At 40.2% G+C, this 15,628-nt stretch overlaps 1 protein-coding gene across 1 annotated transcript in view; it reads right to left on the bottom strand.

The window, feature by feature from the left end:
• The window catches only part of MGMT (O-6-methylguanine-DNA methyltransferase), a 294,502-nt gene extending 279,373 nt beyond the window's left edge, over positions 1–15,129 (bottom strand). The window contains exon 1 of the mRNA XM_034776848.1: positions 15,024–15,129. Coding sequence (XP_034632739.1) covers positions 15,024–15,026 — 3 coding nt within the window. The 5' untranslated portion in view covers positions 15,027–15,129. The remainder of the gene's footprint in view (positions 1–15,023) is intronic.
• Positions 15,130–15,628: the final 499 nt, after the last annotated feature.

Genomic DNA, 15,628 nt, shown 5'->3' on the forward strand with positions numbered 1-15,628 from the left:
ACCAGAAATTGAGCCCTTCAGGAGCACAGCTTCATAAGGTAGCACTGGTGAACTCATCTACATTGCTAAGACCCATGCAGTGGAATGACTCCTACTTCACATCCTTTGGGGAAATACACAACAGGATCTTTGAGATGTTGTACTCCATGTTGGTCCCGCTATAGATGCACACGCACCTCTCACTCACAAAAATCAAGGGTTTTTTCCCCAATTGACAGCCTCCCCTAACTGACACATGTGGCTCCCATGTGAGGGCATAAAAGGCAAAGCAGACGCAACCTTCCCTCAGCCCCCTGACAATTCAAGGCTTTTGGTAGCGGAAGACTACAAAAAGTGGGACTGGATGTGTCTTGTGAGATGCACACTAACTATATCACCTCACAGAATCACAGTTACTGTAGGGTAAGTCACCATTCTTTCTTAGAATCTTAGAATCATAGAATATCAGAGTTGGAAGGGACCTCAAGAGGTCATCTAGTCCAACCCCCTGCTCAAAGCAGGACCAATTCCCAGCTAAATCATCCCAGCCAAGGCTTTGTCAAGCCGGGCCTTAAAAACCTCCAAGGAAGGAGACTCCACCACCTCCCTAGGTAACGCATTCCAGTGTTTCACCACCCTCCTAGTGAAATAGTTTTTCCTGATATCCAACCTGGACCTCCCCCACTGCAACTTGAGACCATTGCTCCTTGTTCTGTCATCTGCCACCACTGAGAACAGCCGAGCTCCATCCTCTTTGGAACCCCCCTTCAGGTAGTTGAAGGCTGCTATCAAATCCCCCCTCATTCTTCTCTTCTGGAGACTAAACAATCCCAGTTCCCTCAGCCTATCCTCATAAGTCATGTGCTCCAGACCCCTAATCATTTTTGTTGCCCTCCGCTGGACTCTTTCCAATTTTTCCACATCCTTCTTGTAGTGTGGGGCCCAAAACTGGACACAGTATTCCAGATGAGGCCTCACCAATGTCGAATAAAGGGGAACGATCACGTTCCTCGATCTGCTGGCAATGCCCCTACTTATACAGCCCAAAATGCCGTTAGCCTTCTTGGCAACAAGAGCACACTGTTGACTCATATCCTTCCTCAAGTATGTGTGTGGAACCCATTCTAGGTACCCGGAAAGCAGTATCCCCTCAAGACAATGAGAGGAGACATTTCAATGGCATCAATTGAACAATTTTGCTCTCTGGGACTTGATATTTAAGACATAATGTTTGACAAAGGTCACTGGGGGTATGTCTATACAACCCGCCGGATCGGCAGGCAGCGATCGATCCAGCGGGGGTTGATTTATCATGTCTAGTCTAGTCTAGATGCAATAAATGGACCCCCAAGCACTTTCACGTCAATTCCTGTACTAAACCAGGCCAAGAGGCGCAGGCAGAGTCGAAGGGGAGCGTCAGCAGTCGACTCACCAGAGTGAAGATACCGCAGTGACTAAATCTAAGCACGTTGACTTCAGCTATGTTATTTACATAGCTGAAGTTGCATAACTTAGATCGATCCCCTCCCACTCCCCCCAGTGTAAACCAGGCCTGGGTTACTTCACGCCTCCACTGTACAGATTTCTGATACTGAAACATTCCTGACATAGGGAGAGGATGTTGCTTATGCTCTGGTGGAATGAGCCTTTATGTTCAGTGGGAGGTAGACCAGCCAGCTGGTAATACCGCAAGATGCATTGTGTAATCAATTTTTATGTCCTTTTTGATGAGATTGCTTGCTCTTTAGAATGCCCAGCTATGTCTTAAAGTAGACACGCCAACAGTCTGAATGATTTAGTCTTTTCAAGGTAATAAAACAAAGTCTTAGATATACCTACCTTGTGTGTTTAATTTCTTTTCTCCCCGTGCCAAATGTGGTTTCAGGAAGGAGACTAGCAGGATCACTGATTGGTTTCTGAAATCACGTTAGGAATGAACTTCAGGTGAGGCCTCAGCACCAACTAGCCCATATGGAAAGTCTTACAGGGCCATAAGTGCTGAAGTAACAGCCACTAGGAGAAACAGTCTTCAGGGTGACGTGATTCATGGAGCATTTTGAAAAAGGGTCAAATGGAGGCATCGTGAGCATCAGGAGGACTATACTGGAGATCCCAAGCAGTAAGTTCTCTTACCAGTGGGTAAGTATATATCAGCGCTGTGAGAAACTTTGATACTATAGGGCAAGAAAAGACAGAGCATGAGCATGGTAGATGGCAAGCTGAGATTGCTGTAAGGTGGAAGTTAAATGTGCTAAATGAAAGACCGGCCTGTATTAAATGCAATAAGTAGTCCAAGATCTTTGGTATCAAGGCCTGGACCAGGTCCAGACAATGTAGGGTTGTCTATATTGAGTTAGATAGGGGTAGATATTTTCCCACTCTGTACCAGTATTTTGTGGGCCAGCAGGGAACAGCCTTTGCCCACTGTATTCAGCCAACCAAGGGCCATGCCATGAGGTGGAATGACTATCTGGATGAATCATCAGGCTGTGATGCAATGAGATCAGGTCCAGGCAATCCAGGAGCTGGATCAGAGGCTGGTTGGACACCTGTAATAGATCTGTCAGCCAAGACATCATCAGCCAGCATGGAGCTATGAGAATGGTGGTGGCTTCTCTCTCCTGATATTGGAAGTTACACTAGGATTTGGTGGGAAGGTGTAAAGCAGGACTCTGCTTCAGGCAGGAGGAAGGCATCCAGCAATGATCTTGGACTCAAACCTCCTCCGGAGCAAATGTTCTGACACGTGGCATTGTTTGCCACAAAACACAAGTCTGGGAATCCCCAACAATGGCATTTCATTCCTGTGATGGATCTATGCAAGAACCATTGTGACTGGTCACTAATTGCCAACTCAGAATTGGATGGCCTTCAGGCAAAGAGGCAAGAAGTGAGTGCCCCTTTTGTAGTGTAATGTGTTGTCTGTGAAGAATTGCATTTCAGGTAGTAACACCATACAGGACAAATCCGATAGCTAAGCTCTAGGACACTCATGTGCAGCCTTGTCATCTGGGGACCAGAGTCTCTGATTTGTAAGTTGGCCAAATGAGAAGTGGGCTGTAGTCCACGAAAGCTTATGCTCTAATAAATTTGTTAGTCTCTAAGGTGCCACAAGTACTCCTGTTCTTCTTCTTTCAACCTGTCCCTGACACCCCTGTGCTTAGTGTCTTTCTTGAGGAAGAAACTGAAAAGGACGTCCTTTTATGTGTGTTTGTGGATAGTAGCCACCAAGGCAGATCTGCAATGACATACTGGGGGATTGAAACTTTCCTGTCTATCCAATGTCTCGCCAGAGAATAGACAGACCTGAATCAGAGTTAAAGGGGCCACTAATGAAATCTGGCAAGCAGCATTACTTATGCAGATGCCAATATGTGGTCTAACACTGCAAGGCATGTCTGTACTGCTGTAGTTGGTTCTGATATTAATTGGGGTATGAATGCTTGGAATGACTGGAACCTGTCCTCTGGGAAGAGTGTTTTTTTTCTGATCTGGAACGATCAGAGTTCCATGAACTCTGTTGTCCGCAATGGGTGAAAAATGTTCACAGTTCACTAGGAGGCCTCGCCAGGTGAAGAGAAGCAGAGCATATTCCAAGCTCACTGCTGTCCTCCACTGCAATCTGCCTCTGATCAACTAGTCATCCAAGTAAGGGTAGATGCGAACTCTTGTAGTCTCAAAAAGCAGCAAAGACTCCTGTGGCACTTTATAGACTAACAGACATATTGGAGCATGAGCTTTCGTGGGTGAATACCCACTTCGTCGGATGCATGTAGTGGAAATTTCCAGAGGCAGGTAGGCATTGTCTGTACCAACTAAGGAAGCGAGTCCATTGCATTTCAGACAGCTTTTAAATCCTGAAGGTTTAGAGTCTGCCATGGCAGTTGGCTTGAGGTGCCCCACCATACTGTAGAGGAGAGTGTATTGGAGTCTCATTCCCTCCTCCCCCGGTACATACAAAATAAAGGAGGATGAAGGATTTTCCTTCATGAAAATACTCTAGAAGATGAGTTTGAAGCTTGGAGAACAAATAGTGGGATGGACACTCATCAGGTTCCATCTGATTGCCACGGGTGGTAAGACAGAACCTGAGGGAGAGTGACAGCCTAATATGGGCCCCAAATGACACCGCTACTCAAATTAAATCGAATGTCAGGCACATGTGCACCAACCTTAGGATTCACACTGACACATAACTGAAGTTCTGTTGCCAAGTTCATCTACATTAACCCTTACTAGATCACTATTTGACTTACCCATTGAATTATTGTCAATATGACAACTTATCCTTTCCTTTATGACTGAAGTTACAATGCTTATTCATCTGATAAAGCGATTGCAGGATTGATCCCTACTTTACAAATCATAGCAAGAAATAACAGAGGGAAGAGAACATGGGAAGGACGAGGGTTACAACAGTAAAAGGTTAAAGACCTTCTTTATTAGATGTACATTTTATTACATGTTCCCCCATTTGAACCCCAGGCATTAAATATTTATCTTTCTAACAATATATATTATTAAATTCACCATCAGATGAATTTATGAAGTGATTCTAATCAAGGTGTATTTCAGTAAGTATGGGACAGAAGAGCATAGGAGTACAGTTATAAAATAACTAGTACTAGTGACAATGTTGAGACCTGCTTATACAAAACTGATAATTATTGTAAAAAAGTTATTTATTATTTGGCGAGAAACTATTTGAAGGGGGACTATTTTTGTGTATTGCAGAACTCTTAGTATACTGGCAGTTCTAAACAAATACTTAACAAAAATAATAATCTGAATCAAAATAATAATCTGAATCAAAAAGAACTGCAAGGTGACATAACATAACCTAGTTGGAAGAGAAAAAAAAATAAAGCAGAATTTGAAAGAATGAGAATCAATTTGAAGAAATTTTACAAGTAACAAATGGCAGAAATACAACATTAACATGCTCTTAGTTAACTATACATCACTCTGCAAGATGTGCAAGATGCAAGAACTGTTGTCTGTTTTCACGGTGCTTGAGCTAAACTTCATTTAAATTAACTCCTGAATTAAGTTTTGATTTATACTTACAATAGGTGTTAAAAAACATTGTCACTTCACTTACATTAGTGTGGAACAACAACTAAACTAGAGCATTGCCTATTCTTGCTCAGAACCTCTCCTTACAAGATACTCTTTCAGTCCACAGAAATGTGTACATATTAGCAGGGGAAAAAAAATTTCACACTCTTTCCCCTCCCTGCACTCAAATGTGGCACTTGAAGCAGGGTTACTATAAAGTGGGAACTTCACAGAGGTCAAGTGCTGGATCTCAAGTGATAGGAAAGAGCGTTCTTTCTTTCAGCTCTCCTGCTGACTAATCCAGAGAAAAGCATTGTTTTGCATTCTAGTAAGATCCACTTGCTTCCCTATCTTCCCATTGGGAAATAAAATGTTGCAGAGACAGCAGCTGCTCATGGCTGAATGAAGGGCTGCTTTAATATGTCAGGTAAGCTAGACAACAAGCATTCATTCTGACTGAAGCAGCTTAGAACTGAACAGACAGCTCAAGAACAGAAGTGTATGGGACAAATCTATTCATTCAACAGTTAAAATCCTTCTAACAGAAAACTTTACATATATTTATTAAAATGTGAATTACAGCATGTCCACTTATATTAATTAGATTTACCTGCCTCTCTCTCAGCAGGCCAGAAACCTACATCAAAATATGATTAGCAAGAAACAGCTCAAGCAGCAAAGTACTTATATTGATATCTAAACACCTCAAAATCTAAGCATTATACATAATTAGATGGATCTCTGATTCTCTTTAGCCATGCCCCTGCCACTTCTCTTACGATACTGCAAGAAAGCCAGAGTGAAGATGCGGATTTTACATTTTGTTCTGAAGGAGCTAAGGCTTGTAGTCATTCTAATTAAACCTCTTTTGTCAGCAAGTTCCACAGCTACTGGGAAAGCTCCTTTTCCCATGTACTGGGACCAAACTTTTTTGTCTCAGAAAGTAGATATAGTAGCCAAGGAGACAGCAATTTTAGGCTTGATTCTGACCAATAGGGAAGACTCAGTAGCAAATCTGAAGGTGGGAGGCAATTCTGGTGAAAGTGATCATTAAATGATGATTTCATGATTCTAAGGAAAGGAAGGACCGAGAACAACAGAATAAGGACAATGAACTTCAAAAAAAGTAGACTTTAACGAACTCAGAGAACTGGTAGGTAAGTTCCCATAGGAAGAAACCCTAAGGGAAAAAGGAGTTAAGGAGAGGGGGCAGTTTCTCAGGGAGACAATATTAAAGGCACAAATGCAAAACTATCCTTATGCAAAGAAAATATAGGAAGAATAGTAAGGGACAATATGGCTCCATCTGGAGCAGTTTAATGACCGGAAAATCAAAAAAGAATCCTACAAAAAGTGGAAACGTGAACAAATTGCTATGGAGGAGTACAAAAGAACAGCACAAGTATATAGGGACATAATTAGAAAGGCTAAGGCACAAGATGAGTTACACCTAGCAAAAGGACATAAAAGGCAGTAAGAAAAGGTTCTTCAAATACATTAGGAGCAAGAGAGACGAAGGATCTCTACTTAATGGGGGAAGGAGAGCTAAAAACTGATGGCATCAAGAAGGCTGATGTATTTAATGCCTATTTTATGTCAATATTCACTGGAAAGGCTAATGATGACCAGATACTCAATAAAATTTATAACAACAACAAGAAGGAAGGAATGCAAGCCAAAATATGGAAAGAACTGGTTAAAGAACATTTAGATAAATTAGATGTCTTCAAGTAGGAAGGGCCTGATTAAGTTTATCCTAGGGTACTGGAGGTTGAGCTGAATCAACCTCAGAACCGTTAACAATTATCTTCAAGATCTTATGAAGGACGGGTGAGGTACCAGAGGACTGGAGGAGAGCCAACCTAATATCTACCTTTTAAAAGGGGGAAAGAAATTATGGAACACTCAACCTAACTTCAATACCTAGGAAGAACTGGAACAAAATTAAAAAATTATAAGCACCTAGAGAATAATACAGTTATAAGGAATAGCCAGCTTGAATTTGTTAAGAACAAATAATGTCAAACCAGCCTAATTTGCTTCTTTGACAGGGTTACTGGCCTAGTGGATAAGGGGAAGCAGTGGACGTGATATATCTTTATTTTAGTAAAGCTTTTGACAAAGTCCCACGTGACAGTCTCATAAGCAAACTAGGGAAATGTCGCCGTGATGAAATTACTATAAGGTGGGTGCATAACTGGCTGAAAGACCATATATCAAGGGTTCACTGGCAAACTGGGAGGGTGCATTTACTGGGGTCCTGCAGGGATCTGTCCTGGCTCCAGTACTATTCAATGTTTTCATTAATGACTTGGATGCTGGAGGGGAGAGCTTGCAAATAAAATCTGCAGATGTCACCACCTCAGAGAGGTTGCAAGGTCCCTTCCAGCCCAACATTTCAATGATTCACTCAAATGATTGCAAGTGCCATTGTTCCAGAATAATATAGCTGTTATGGGAGGTCATATTCAAATAAAGTGAAGAGAAATTGTAGGTAGCTTGAGCCAAATCCATTAAAGGCTTTGGAGATCATGAACAAAGCTTTAACTTCCATTCACATTCAATATCACCCACAATACTTCATCAGGAAGCCAACATGACAGTTCCTCAAACCAACACATACTGGGTTCTGGGTTTTAATAAAGACTTTGTGTTCAGAAAGCAATACACAGTCTAAAATAGTTCAGCAGGGTGTGATTCAGCACACTTTATGGAAAAGTAGAATCTCTTAGCTTCTGTCAAAGCAGAGACTTATAAGACTTGCTTGTGCTAAAGTCTGTATCTGCTTATGTTTTTTGCTACTGATATTTCAAATCTTCTTTCGGGCTTTTCATGTTCCAGTTCACCTAAAAACTGCAGAATCTGCAAAGACAACAGGCAGACAGGGATGTCTTGGTGTCAGATGATTGATTGCATCAGTCAGTGAGGGGTCAATGTCTCACAATGTCTCCTTCTGCTTGGCCTCATGGTTAAGTATAGTTTTAAGGATATTTTAGTAAATCATGCAGAGGCCACAGCTTCAAAATCAGGTATCTTTGCCAAACCAGTTGAGATTGAGTGCATTCTCTGCTTGCTAGATCAAGGAATGGCGTAGGAATCTTTTCCAAAGCAAGCTACAGTTTTGCTTTCACAGCTGGATGCTAGAAGTCACAGTGGCAAGTTAAGTGAGATGTGTGTGTGGAAAAGAGTGTTAAATAAGGTTAAAACCAGAACCCACTTCCACGCTCTTGAAAACTTCTAAAGACACATTATCAAACCATCATTAAACTGCCAGTTCTTGTACTTTATCTGTTTTACCTTTCATTTTACTGCTCCTTAATAGAAACCATCTCCCACAGACCCAGCTTTCTTATTGTTGGTATTACATTCAATGACAGCATTGTGCAGTATTTGAGACACCACAATGCATAACCATAGACAACAAGACAAGGTAATAAAATTTCTTCTATACAAAAGAATACAACAATTAGTGGGAGGGGAGCTGGGAGCAAACTTTATATTTAGGTTGCCTAGCCTTTCCATTATAAAGGATTATTATGACCTTTATTAATAGTTTCAAATGCCTTCACTTTTTACAGCAAGTCTTTGCAATTAAACAAGGAGGTTGCTTATTTTACCTTCAAGACAGAGCATAAGTAGTGTATCTCATTATGCTAAGAACCCTTGTGGGGGTGATCTGATGAGCAACCAGGTTATCCTGTTAGTGTGCAGTATAGCAATAATGCTTACCACCATAGCTAATTTAGAGAAACTATATACCATTAGTTCTATGCTCCTCTACTAAAGAGGATCCCATTGGCAGAAGCATGCAGAGCAGGGCAAGCATCTAGCTTCTAAGGCGAAGGAAGGATTCTTCAGAAAGGGACTCAAAGCACATAGTTGCCAAGTTCTGTGCAGCCCCGTGCATGACATTTCAACAATACTAAAGAAATATGCACTGATTTCCCCCTCAGGGACCACCTGAATAACAAGAGGCATGGAAAAGTCAGGAACTTATTTCTCATGCTCTTCATTGGGGAAACAAGGAACAGTTAGAACTAGAGTATTGGACTAAGGCATCGGGGGTTGCTAGAGGAACAGAAGGAGTGATACAGCCTAGCACTATTTTGGGAGGGTGATTGCAGCTGAGTCTGGACTGGGGATGTTGAGCATGTGTAGTAGCCTATCTGTCATGGGGTAGGTACACCCTGTCACAGATGCTGGGTCAGGTATGGGAGAAGGCAGCACAATTTCTTAGGCCTGGTCTACACTTATAAATAAGGCTGAAAAAGTCACATCTCTGAGCACTATAGCTACCCTGATCTAATCCCTGGTGTAAACGCAGCTATGTTGATGTAAGAATGCTTCCATCAACCTAGTTACCATTGCTTGGGGAGGTGGAGATCCTACAGCAAAGAAAAAACCCCTTCCATCATTGCAGGAAGTGTCTACACTATGGCGCTGCTGTAGCACCAATAGTGTGGCCACAGCCTTAGAAAAAAAAGCAGCGTGATTCCTTTTTTGCCTCTAACCAGCTCTGCTGACCAGTGAGGGCTAGGGCCCACTTCCTCAGTTTCCAGAAGAAAGTGCTAGGGGAAAGCTCGCAAGGATACAGCCTATAACCGTGCCTGGTAGCTGCTTTGGGTGCAGAAGGAAAGAGTCTTGCAAAGCCTCCCTACCTCAAGGGCCAGTCACAATTTGGCTCATCTTTCACTGATCATCCGGATTACGAATAATAGATTTTAAGAATTTTTTTTGTTTACCTTTAATAAGCCAAAGTCTGTAAATCATTTTAATAGAAGCACTATGATAAGCACTATTAGAATAATAAAAAGGTATTTTTCTCAGTTCATCTGCTCATATATAGATGCTAGTAGTAGATTTTCCTTAAAAGGCAGTCTTGAGGATCCACAGAATTTAATGCTGTCTGATTTTGGTATTGGAATAAAAAACTATTATATCAAGTCAGTATATGAATAAATTCCATATGAAAACATTTAAAGTACATTAGATTTTTGGTCAAGATGAAAGACTGAAAAAAATTCAAGCAATCTATTCTAATTGGGTTCCCATGGTAACTGTACAATTGGGTTTTTCAATATAACATCCCAAAGGCCCAATGCACACTTGTAAAATATACTTCAAACAGCCTGAATTGTTTTTACATTACAGCACTCCCAGGAAGATCAATTACTACACATCCCCACCCTAACTATTAGTGGCAGGAGATGTTAACACTATTGGCCATATTAACATAAAAGTCATGTAAGAAACCACCACATATCACAATAATTATATAAAACTAATCACACACTTCAGATTCATCAAACATGTTCTAAGTCATAAACCAATACTAGTCTTGTCACAGGATCATGTTTACCGAATGTAAGAAATCAACCCCAAATATATGCCAAACCATTTTGCTTCCTATATTGATTTCAAGGATAAACAGAATCAATCATTAATAATTACATTATAAGATGACCTGCAGGGTTAATCATATTCTTAGAGACTCTCACTCTGGAATTATCAACAAGCATAGCTGCACTAAAAAAAGATAGCTGAAAAGAATTCAAATCCACATTTTAAATATTAATAGCACAACATAAAACAAAGTGCATTCACTAACATGGGATTCAGTTTTATTTGCACTAATTATAGCAGCAATCTTCTTACTATTCTATTTAAGACTGAGTGTTTCTATTATAAAGCCTTATTTTCAGAGGTTGATAACTTAGCCCTGTTGGTTCCAGGATGAAATTTTTATGCAACTGTTCTACTCAAAACAGTATTTCGGTTACAGCACCACAATGTAAATAGACATCACTAGTTTAAGTTGTTGTTTCACCAAGTAGTTTGAGCTTTCAGTTTGGATGTACTGAGCTCCCATCTCTGCCACCTTCAACTGGAGCTGTGGATGCTCAGCCCTTCTGAAAATATCAGGCCCGAAGTGGTAACACTTTCCTTTAATGAGGAAGATCCACAAATTCTGACAGTGGAAAGTGTTTTTGGAAGAAGATACAAGCTTCTTAACTCTGAATGCAAGCCCATCTGCTCCTACTGAAGAGCCCACCAGTCACCTAGTCTTCCAGAGCTAAAATGGAAATGTTGACACTTCCCCTCCAAGACACAGGACTCAACATCAACCTCTTTTCTTCCTGTAATTTTAACATGTAATGTTAATCAAACTGGTCCACGGTATTTTTTTTTTTGTTCTTGAATCAACATGACCAGAATTCCTCAGGTATCAGAGTCTGTGGACCTGTCTGAAAGAAAATTCACAACAATTGTCTACACACATTGTACGAAGATGATCAGAGTACTATAACAGCTTTTCTGAAGCTAGCGTGATCCAAGTTAAGAGTTCTCAAGTTATTTCAATACAAAGGCACTTCTTAACAGAAAGATTATGGAAACTATCATGAGTGGAATGGGGAAGAGATTCAAAGACCATATCCCCAGCTCACTGATGGCAAATTAACAAAAGTTTATACAATTTGTGTAGCTCATTTACAGTATTAGATGCTGTACATTCGCTATGTAACTCAGTCAAGTTTAAAAAGAAATTAAAAGTAATTAAAGTTGCTCAATAATAAAATCAGTGTACTTTAAAATTTAAAAATAAACATTTTTATCTATACCAGGCAAATCCAACTTGCTTTATTCACATAAGTAATTCCACTCAAGTGACAAGTATCAGAGGGGTAGCCGTGTTAGTCTGGATCTGTAAAAAGCGACGAAGAGTCCTGTGGCACCTTATAGACTAACAGACATATTGGAGCATAAGTTTTCGTGGGTGAAAGCTTATGCTCCAATAAATCTGTTAGTCTATAAGGTGCCACAGGACTCTTTGTCCCCACTCATGTGAGTAAAGCAAGCAGGATTTAGTCTGTTGTGTGCAACCATATATGTCTAGATTTTGCATTCAAGCTGATGGCTACAGAATACACACACACATGTCACCAAGTGTCATTCTTATAAACGGCCAGTGCAGAGGAGCTCATTCAATAGCAAAGAAACAGTACATAACACTAGAGCCCTGCAGTGGGACTGGGGTCCTGCAGGACCCACTGCTATAATAGCGGGAGCAAGTAAAATGTACTTTGTTGTGGGTTGAATTGGGTGGGGAAAAAAAAAAAGACCAATATTTAGCAGGAAAACACAATCTCTCGTCGGTTTATCATAAATAGAATTTCAGTGATGTAAACAAGATTTTTTTTAAATAAAGATTTTAATACTTAAATTTAAGCGAGGAATAGAAAGATCTGATGTCTATTACAACAGGAGTTAAAGTATTCTTTTACAAAGTTTAAGCAAGACTTGTTTTATTCTTTTAGTGGTAAAAAATGTGTCTGAATTCCATTTATGTATATGACAGTAACCCTGTTTTGGTTTTGGTTTTAATAGCATGGGGGCATCTCTCTCTCTTGCTGATCTTAAGATTTTTGTGGGTGAGAGCAGGATAAAAAAAATGCAAGAAACAAGGTGGGAGTGGGTATTGCAGAGCGGGATTAAAAAAAAATAGTCTTGTGCAGGGCTCTACATAATACCACTAACAACTACTGAAAAGGTACATTGCATTTCAATGTGCTAACTACTGAAAATAATTATTTCGTTGCTTGCATTTTACTGATTGATCTAGGGCACAGACAATTTAAATATAATTATAATGGCAATTGATTACTCAGCACCATCATTTACAAGGCAGCATTAGTATATGTTATTTACTAACAAGAGCTGGCGGAAGGGAACAGGGTTTGCACAGGCAGTGTGTAGTTAGCATGATTTAGAAGCCAGAAAACAAATCTTAGTTATTATTCCAAACTGGGCTGTATCTTGCTAATGCATGCTATTTTAATAAAAATCTTTAATTCCTTTATGTGATCTGACCTTAATGTACTAAAAACTGGCTTTTGAATACTGCAATCTAGCTTCCAGTATTTCAGCCGGAAAGTGAGAAAAATCAAAACCATTAAACCAATGAGCTGCCTTAACCAAAAATTCAGCTGAATTCAGGATATTTAAGTTCTGGAATAGGCTTCCAAGGGTAGATGTGGAATCCCCATCATTAGAGGCTCTTAAGAACTAATTGGACAAACACCTGACAGGGAGGGTCTAGGTTTACTTGGTCCTGCCTCAGTATAGGACCCTTCTCAATGTCCCTTCCATCCCTATGTTTCTATGATCAAACTATACATTTAAACAGAAAGCTAGAACATACCATGACCCCACAGCCAGATACATGTGAGTAGACTCCTATATCAATACAAAATTCTAATGACATCACATAATCTCCACATAGGCTTAGAGGTCATCGCATGCCAAGGCAATTGCTTAGCGTACGCATGTATGTACGATATAACCATGTCAATGCTAAATGTTCTAGGAACCTCAACTTTCACATTCTCTGACTTTGTGATACTAACCATACAGCTTGAATATTGTATTAATTCAAGGTTTTTGCTGTGCATTTAAGCTGTGACTTTCAAGGGACCCCAGAGAGATAAGCACCCAAATTTCATTGATTTTTCAATGGGATTTGGGTACCTAAATCCCTGAAACTCTTTAAAACTTTAGTTTCCTTGAGAGCTTTTGTTTGTTTTTGTTTTCTTTTTAATTGGAAAAAACAGAATTGTTCACTGGGACTAATATACGTTTCTGGCATCCAAGTTACGTGGACTTAGCTTTACAAATAGGACTTGCCTTCACAAATAGGACTTGTTGGTTAGAAGACCTTGCAAGTCTGCACTTTGTTATACAGAATGCATGTGCACACTTAAACCTAAAAAAGTGTTCTTTAATCTCCAAGGTGCAGCATTCCATGTTAAACACTGAGCATATTTGTTTCAAACAGCCATATCTTTGTTAAAATAAAACCATTTTTTTTTATAGAGTCACATTTTAAGGCTAGAAAGGACCATCATGATCATCTAGTCTGATCTTCTACATATTGCAGGCCACAGACCGTTGCCCACCCACTCCTGCAATGGATCCCTAACCTCTAGCTGAGTTACTGAAGTCCTCAAATCACGATTGAAACACTTCCAGTTACAGAGAATCCACCATTTACACTACAAGTGATCCACACTCCATGCTGCAGAGAAAGGTGAAAAAGCCCTAGGGTCTCTGCTAATCTGACTTTGGGGGAAATTCCTTCCCAACTCCAAATATCAGTTAGACCCTGGGCATGTGGGCAAGACCCACCAGCCAGACACCCAGGAAAGAATTCTCTGTAGTAACTCAGAGCCCTTCACATCTAGTGTCACATCACCGGCCGTTGGAGATATTTGCTGCTAGCACTTGCAGATTGGCTGCATGCCATTGTAGGCAGTCTCATCATACCAACCCCTCCATAAACTTATCAAGATCAGTCCTGAAACCAGTTGGGTTTTTTGTCCCCACTATTCTTCCAGTACTTCACTTCTCTGATGGTTAGAACCTTTGCCTATTTTCAAGCCTAAACTTATTGATGGCCAGTTGATATCCATTTATTCTTGTGTTCACACTGGTGCTTAACTTAAATAACTCCTCCCCCGTGGTATTTATCCCTCTGATGTATTTATAAAGACCACTCATTTCTCCCATCAGCCTTCTTTTGGTTAGGCTAAACAAGCCAAGATCTTTCAGACCAAGGAAAAAGCACTAGTCCTCAGTAAGCCACCCCCACCACACACATTTTCTCATCTTTTCCATAACTCGTAAACATATGCAGGCATCATGCTTAAACTGTACAATGCTAAACTATTCCAGATTTAAGCAGAGAACAGGTATAGAAAATTGCATCCTAAAAGGTTAAACTAACTATGGCGTCTAGGGTATTAAAGCACAAATATTTGGCACATGCTCCTGTTAGCCACCAAAATACACCACTGTCAGTTCTTGTGCTGCTTTCTGGTATGAAATAGTTAATAAGCAGTGAAAGTTGACCTGAAAAGGATCATGGATTAGTACCAAAATGATGGTGCATTTTGGTTTTTTTAAAAACCCCTCCCCCGCCAATTACTTACCATCCATGATCTATATTTTCTAGTTATGGTCACACTTGAGTTCTTTTTTAGAGGGTACTTTTCGGCAACCTGGAGCAGATCATCACACAAGTAATATTTTTTGCAAGAAACTATTGGAAGAACAATATATGGGAAAATATGTCAGCGCATATTAATGCTATCTTTGTAAGATATAACTCAGTTTCCTGTACTTCCATCTATGTATGACTCGACTCCTGCCAAACCATGGCCTACTTTGGGGCAATAAACGTGGTGATCAATTTAATTGTCTGCTGTAAAATTACAAGATTAAGGCAGCATTTTTGGTGTTCATGTTTTTGGGTGCAAATTTCTTTTATTAGACTTTCACAAAACTCAAATATCTTTCTGTACATCTGTGCCAGTTTCCTTGTGGATGGTGTACTGGTGTTCTACAAGTCTGCACTATCTCCATTCGCAATCTAATGCATCAGTAGGAAAGAGAGTTTCCAGACCTGGAAGACTGAATTTACGATGCCAGGACAGGTCAAGTTTCTTTTCATAGAATATCAGGGTTGGAAGGGACCTCAGGAGATCATCTAGTCAGTGAAAAATTTCTAGAGAGAGTTAAAAGTTTGCAAGAGTAA

This window comes from Trachemys scripta, chromosome 7, assembly GCF_013100865.1.
Source record: "Trachemys scripta elegans isolate TJP31775 chromosome 7, CAS_Tse_1.0, whole genome shotgun sequence".
In the NCBI taxonomy this organism is placed as follows: Eukaryota; Metazoa; Chordata; order Testudines; family Emydidae; genus Trachemys; species Trachemys scripta.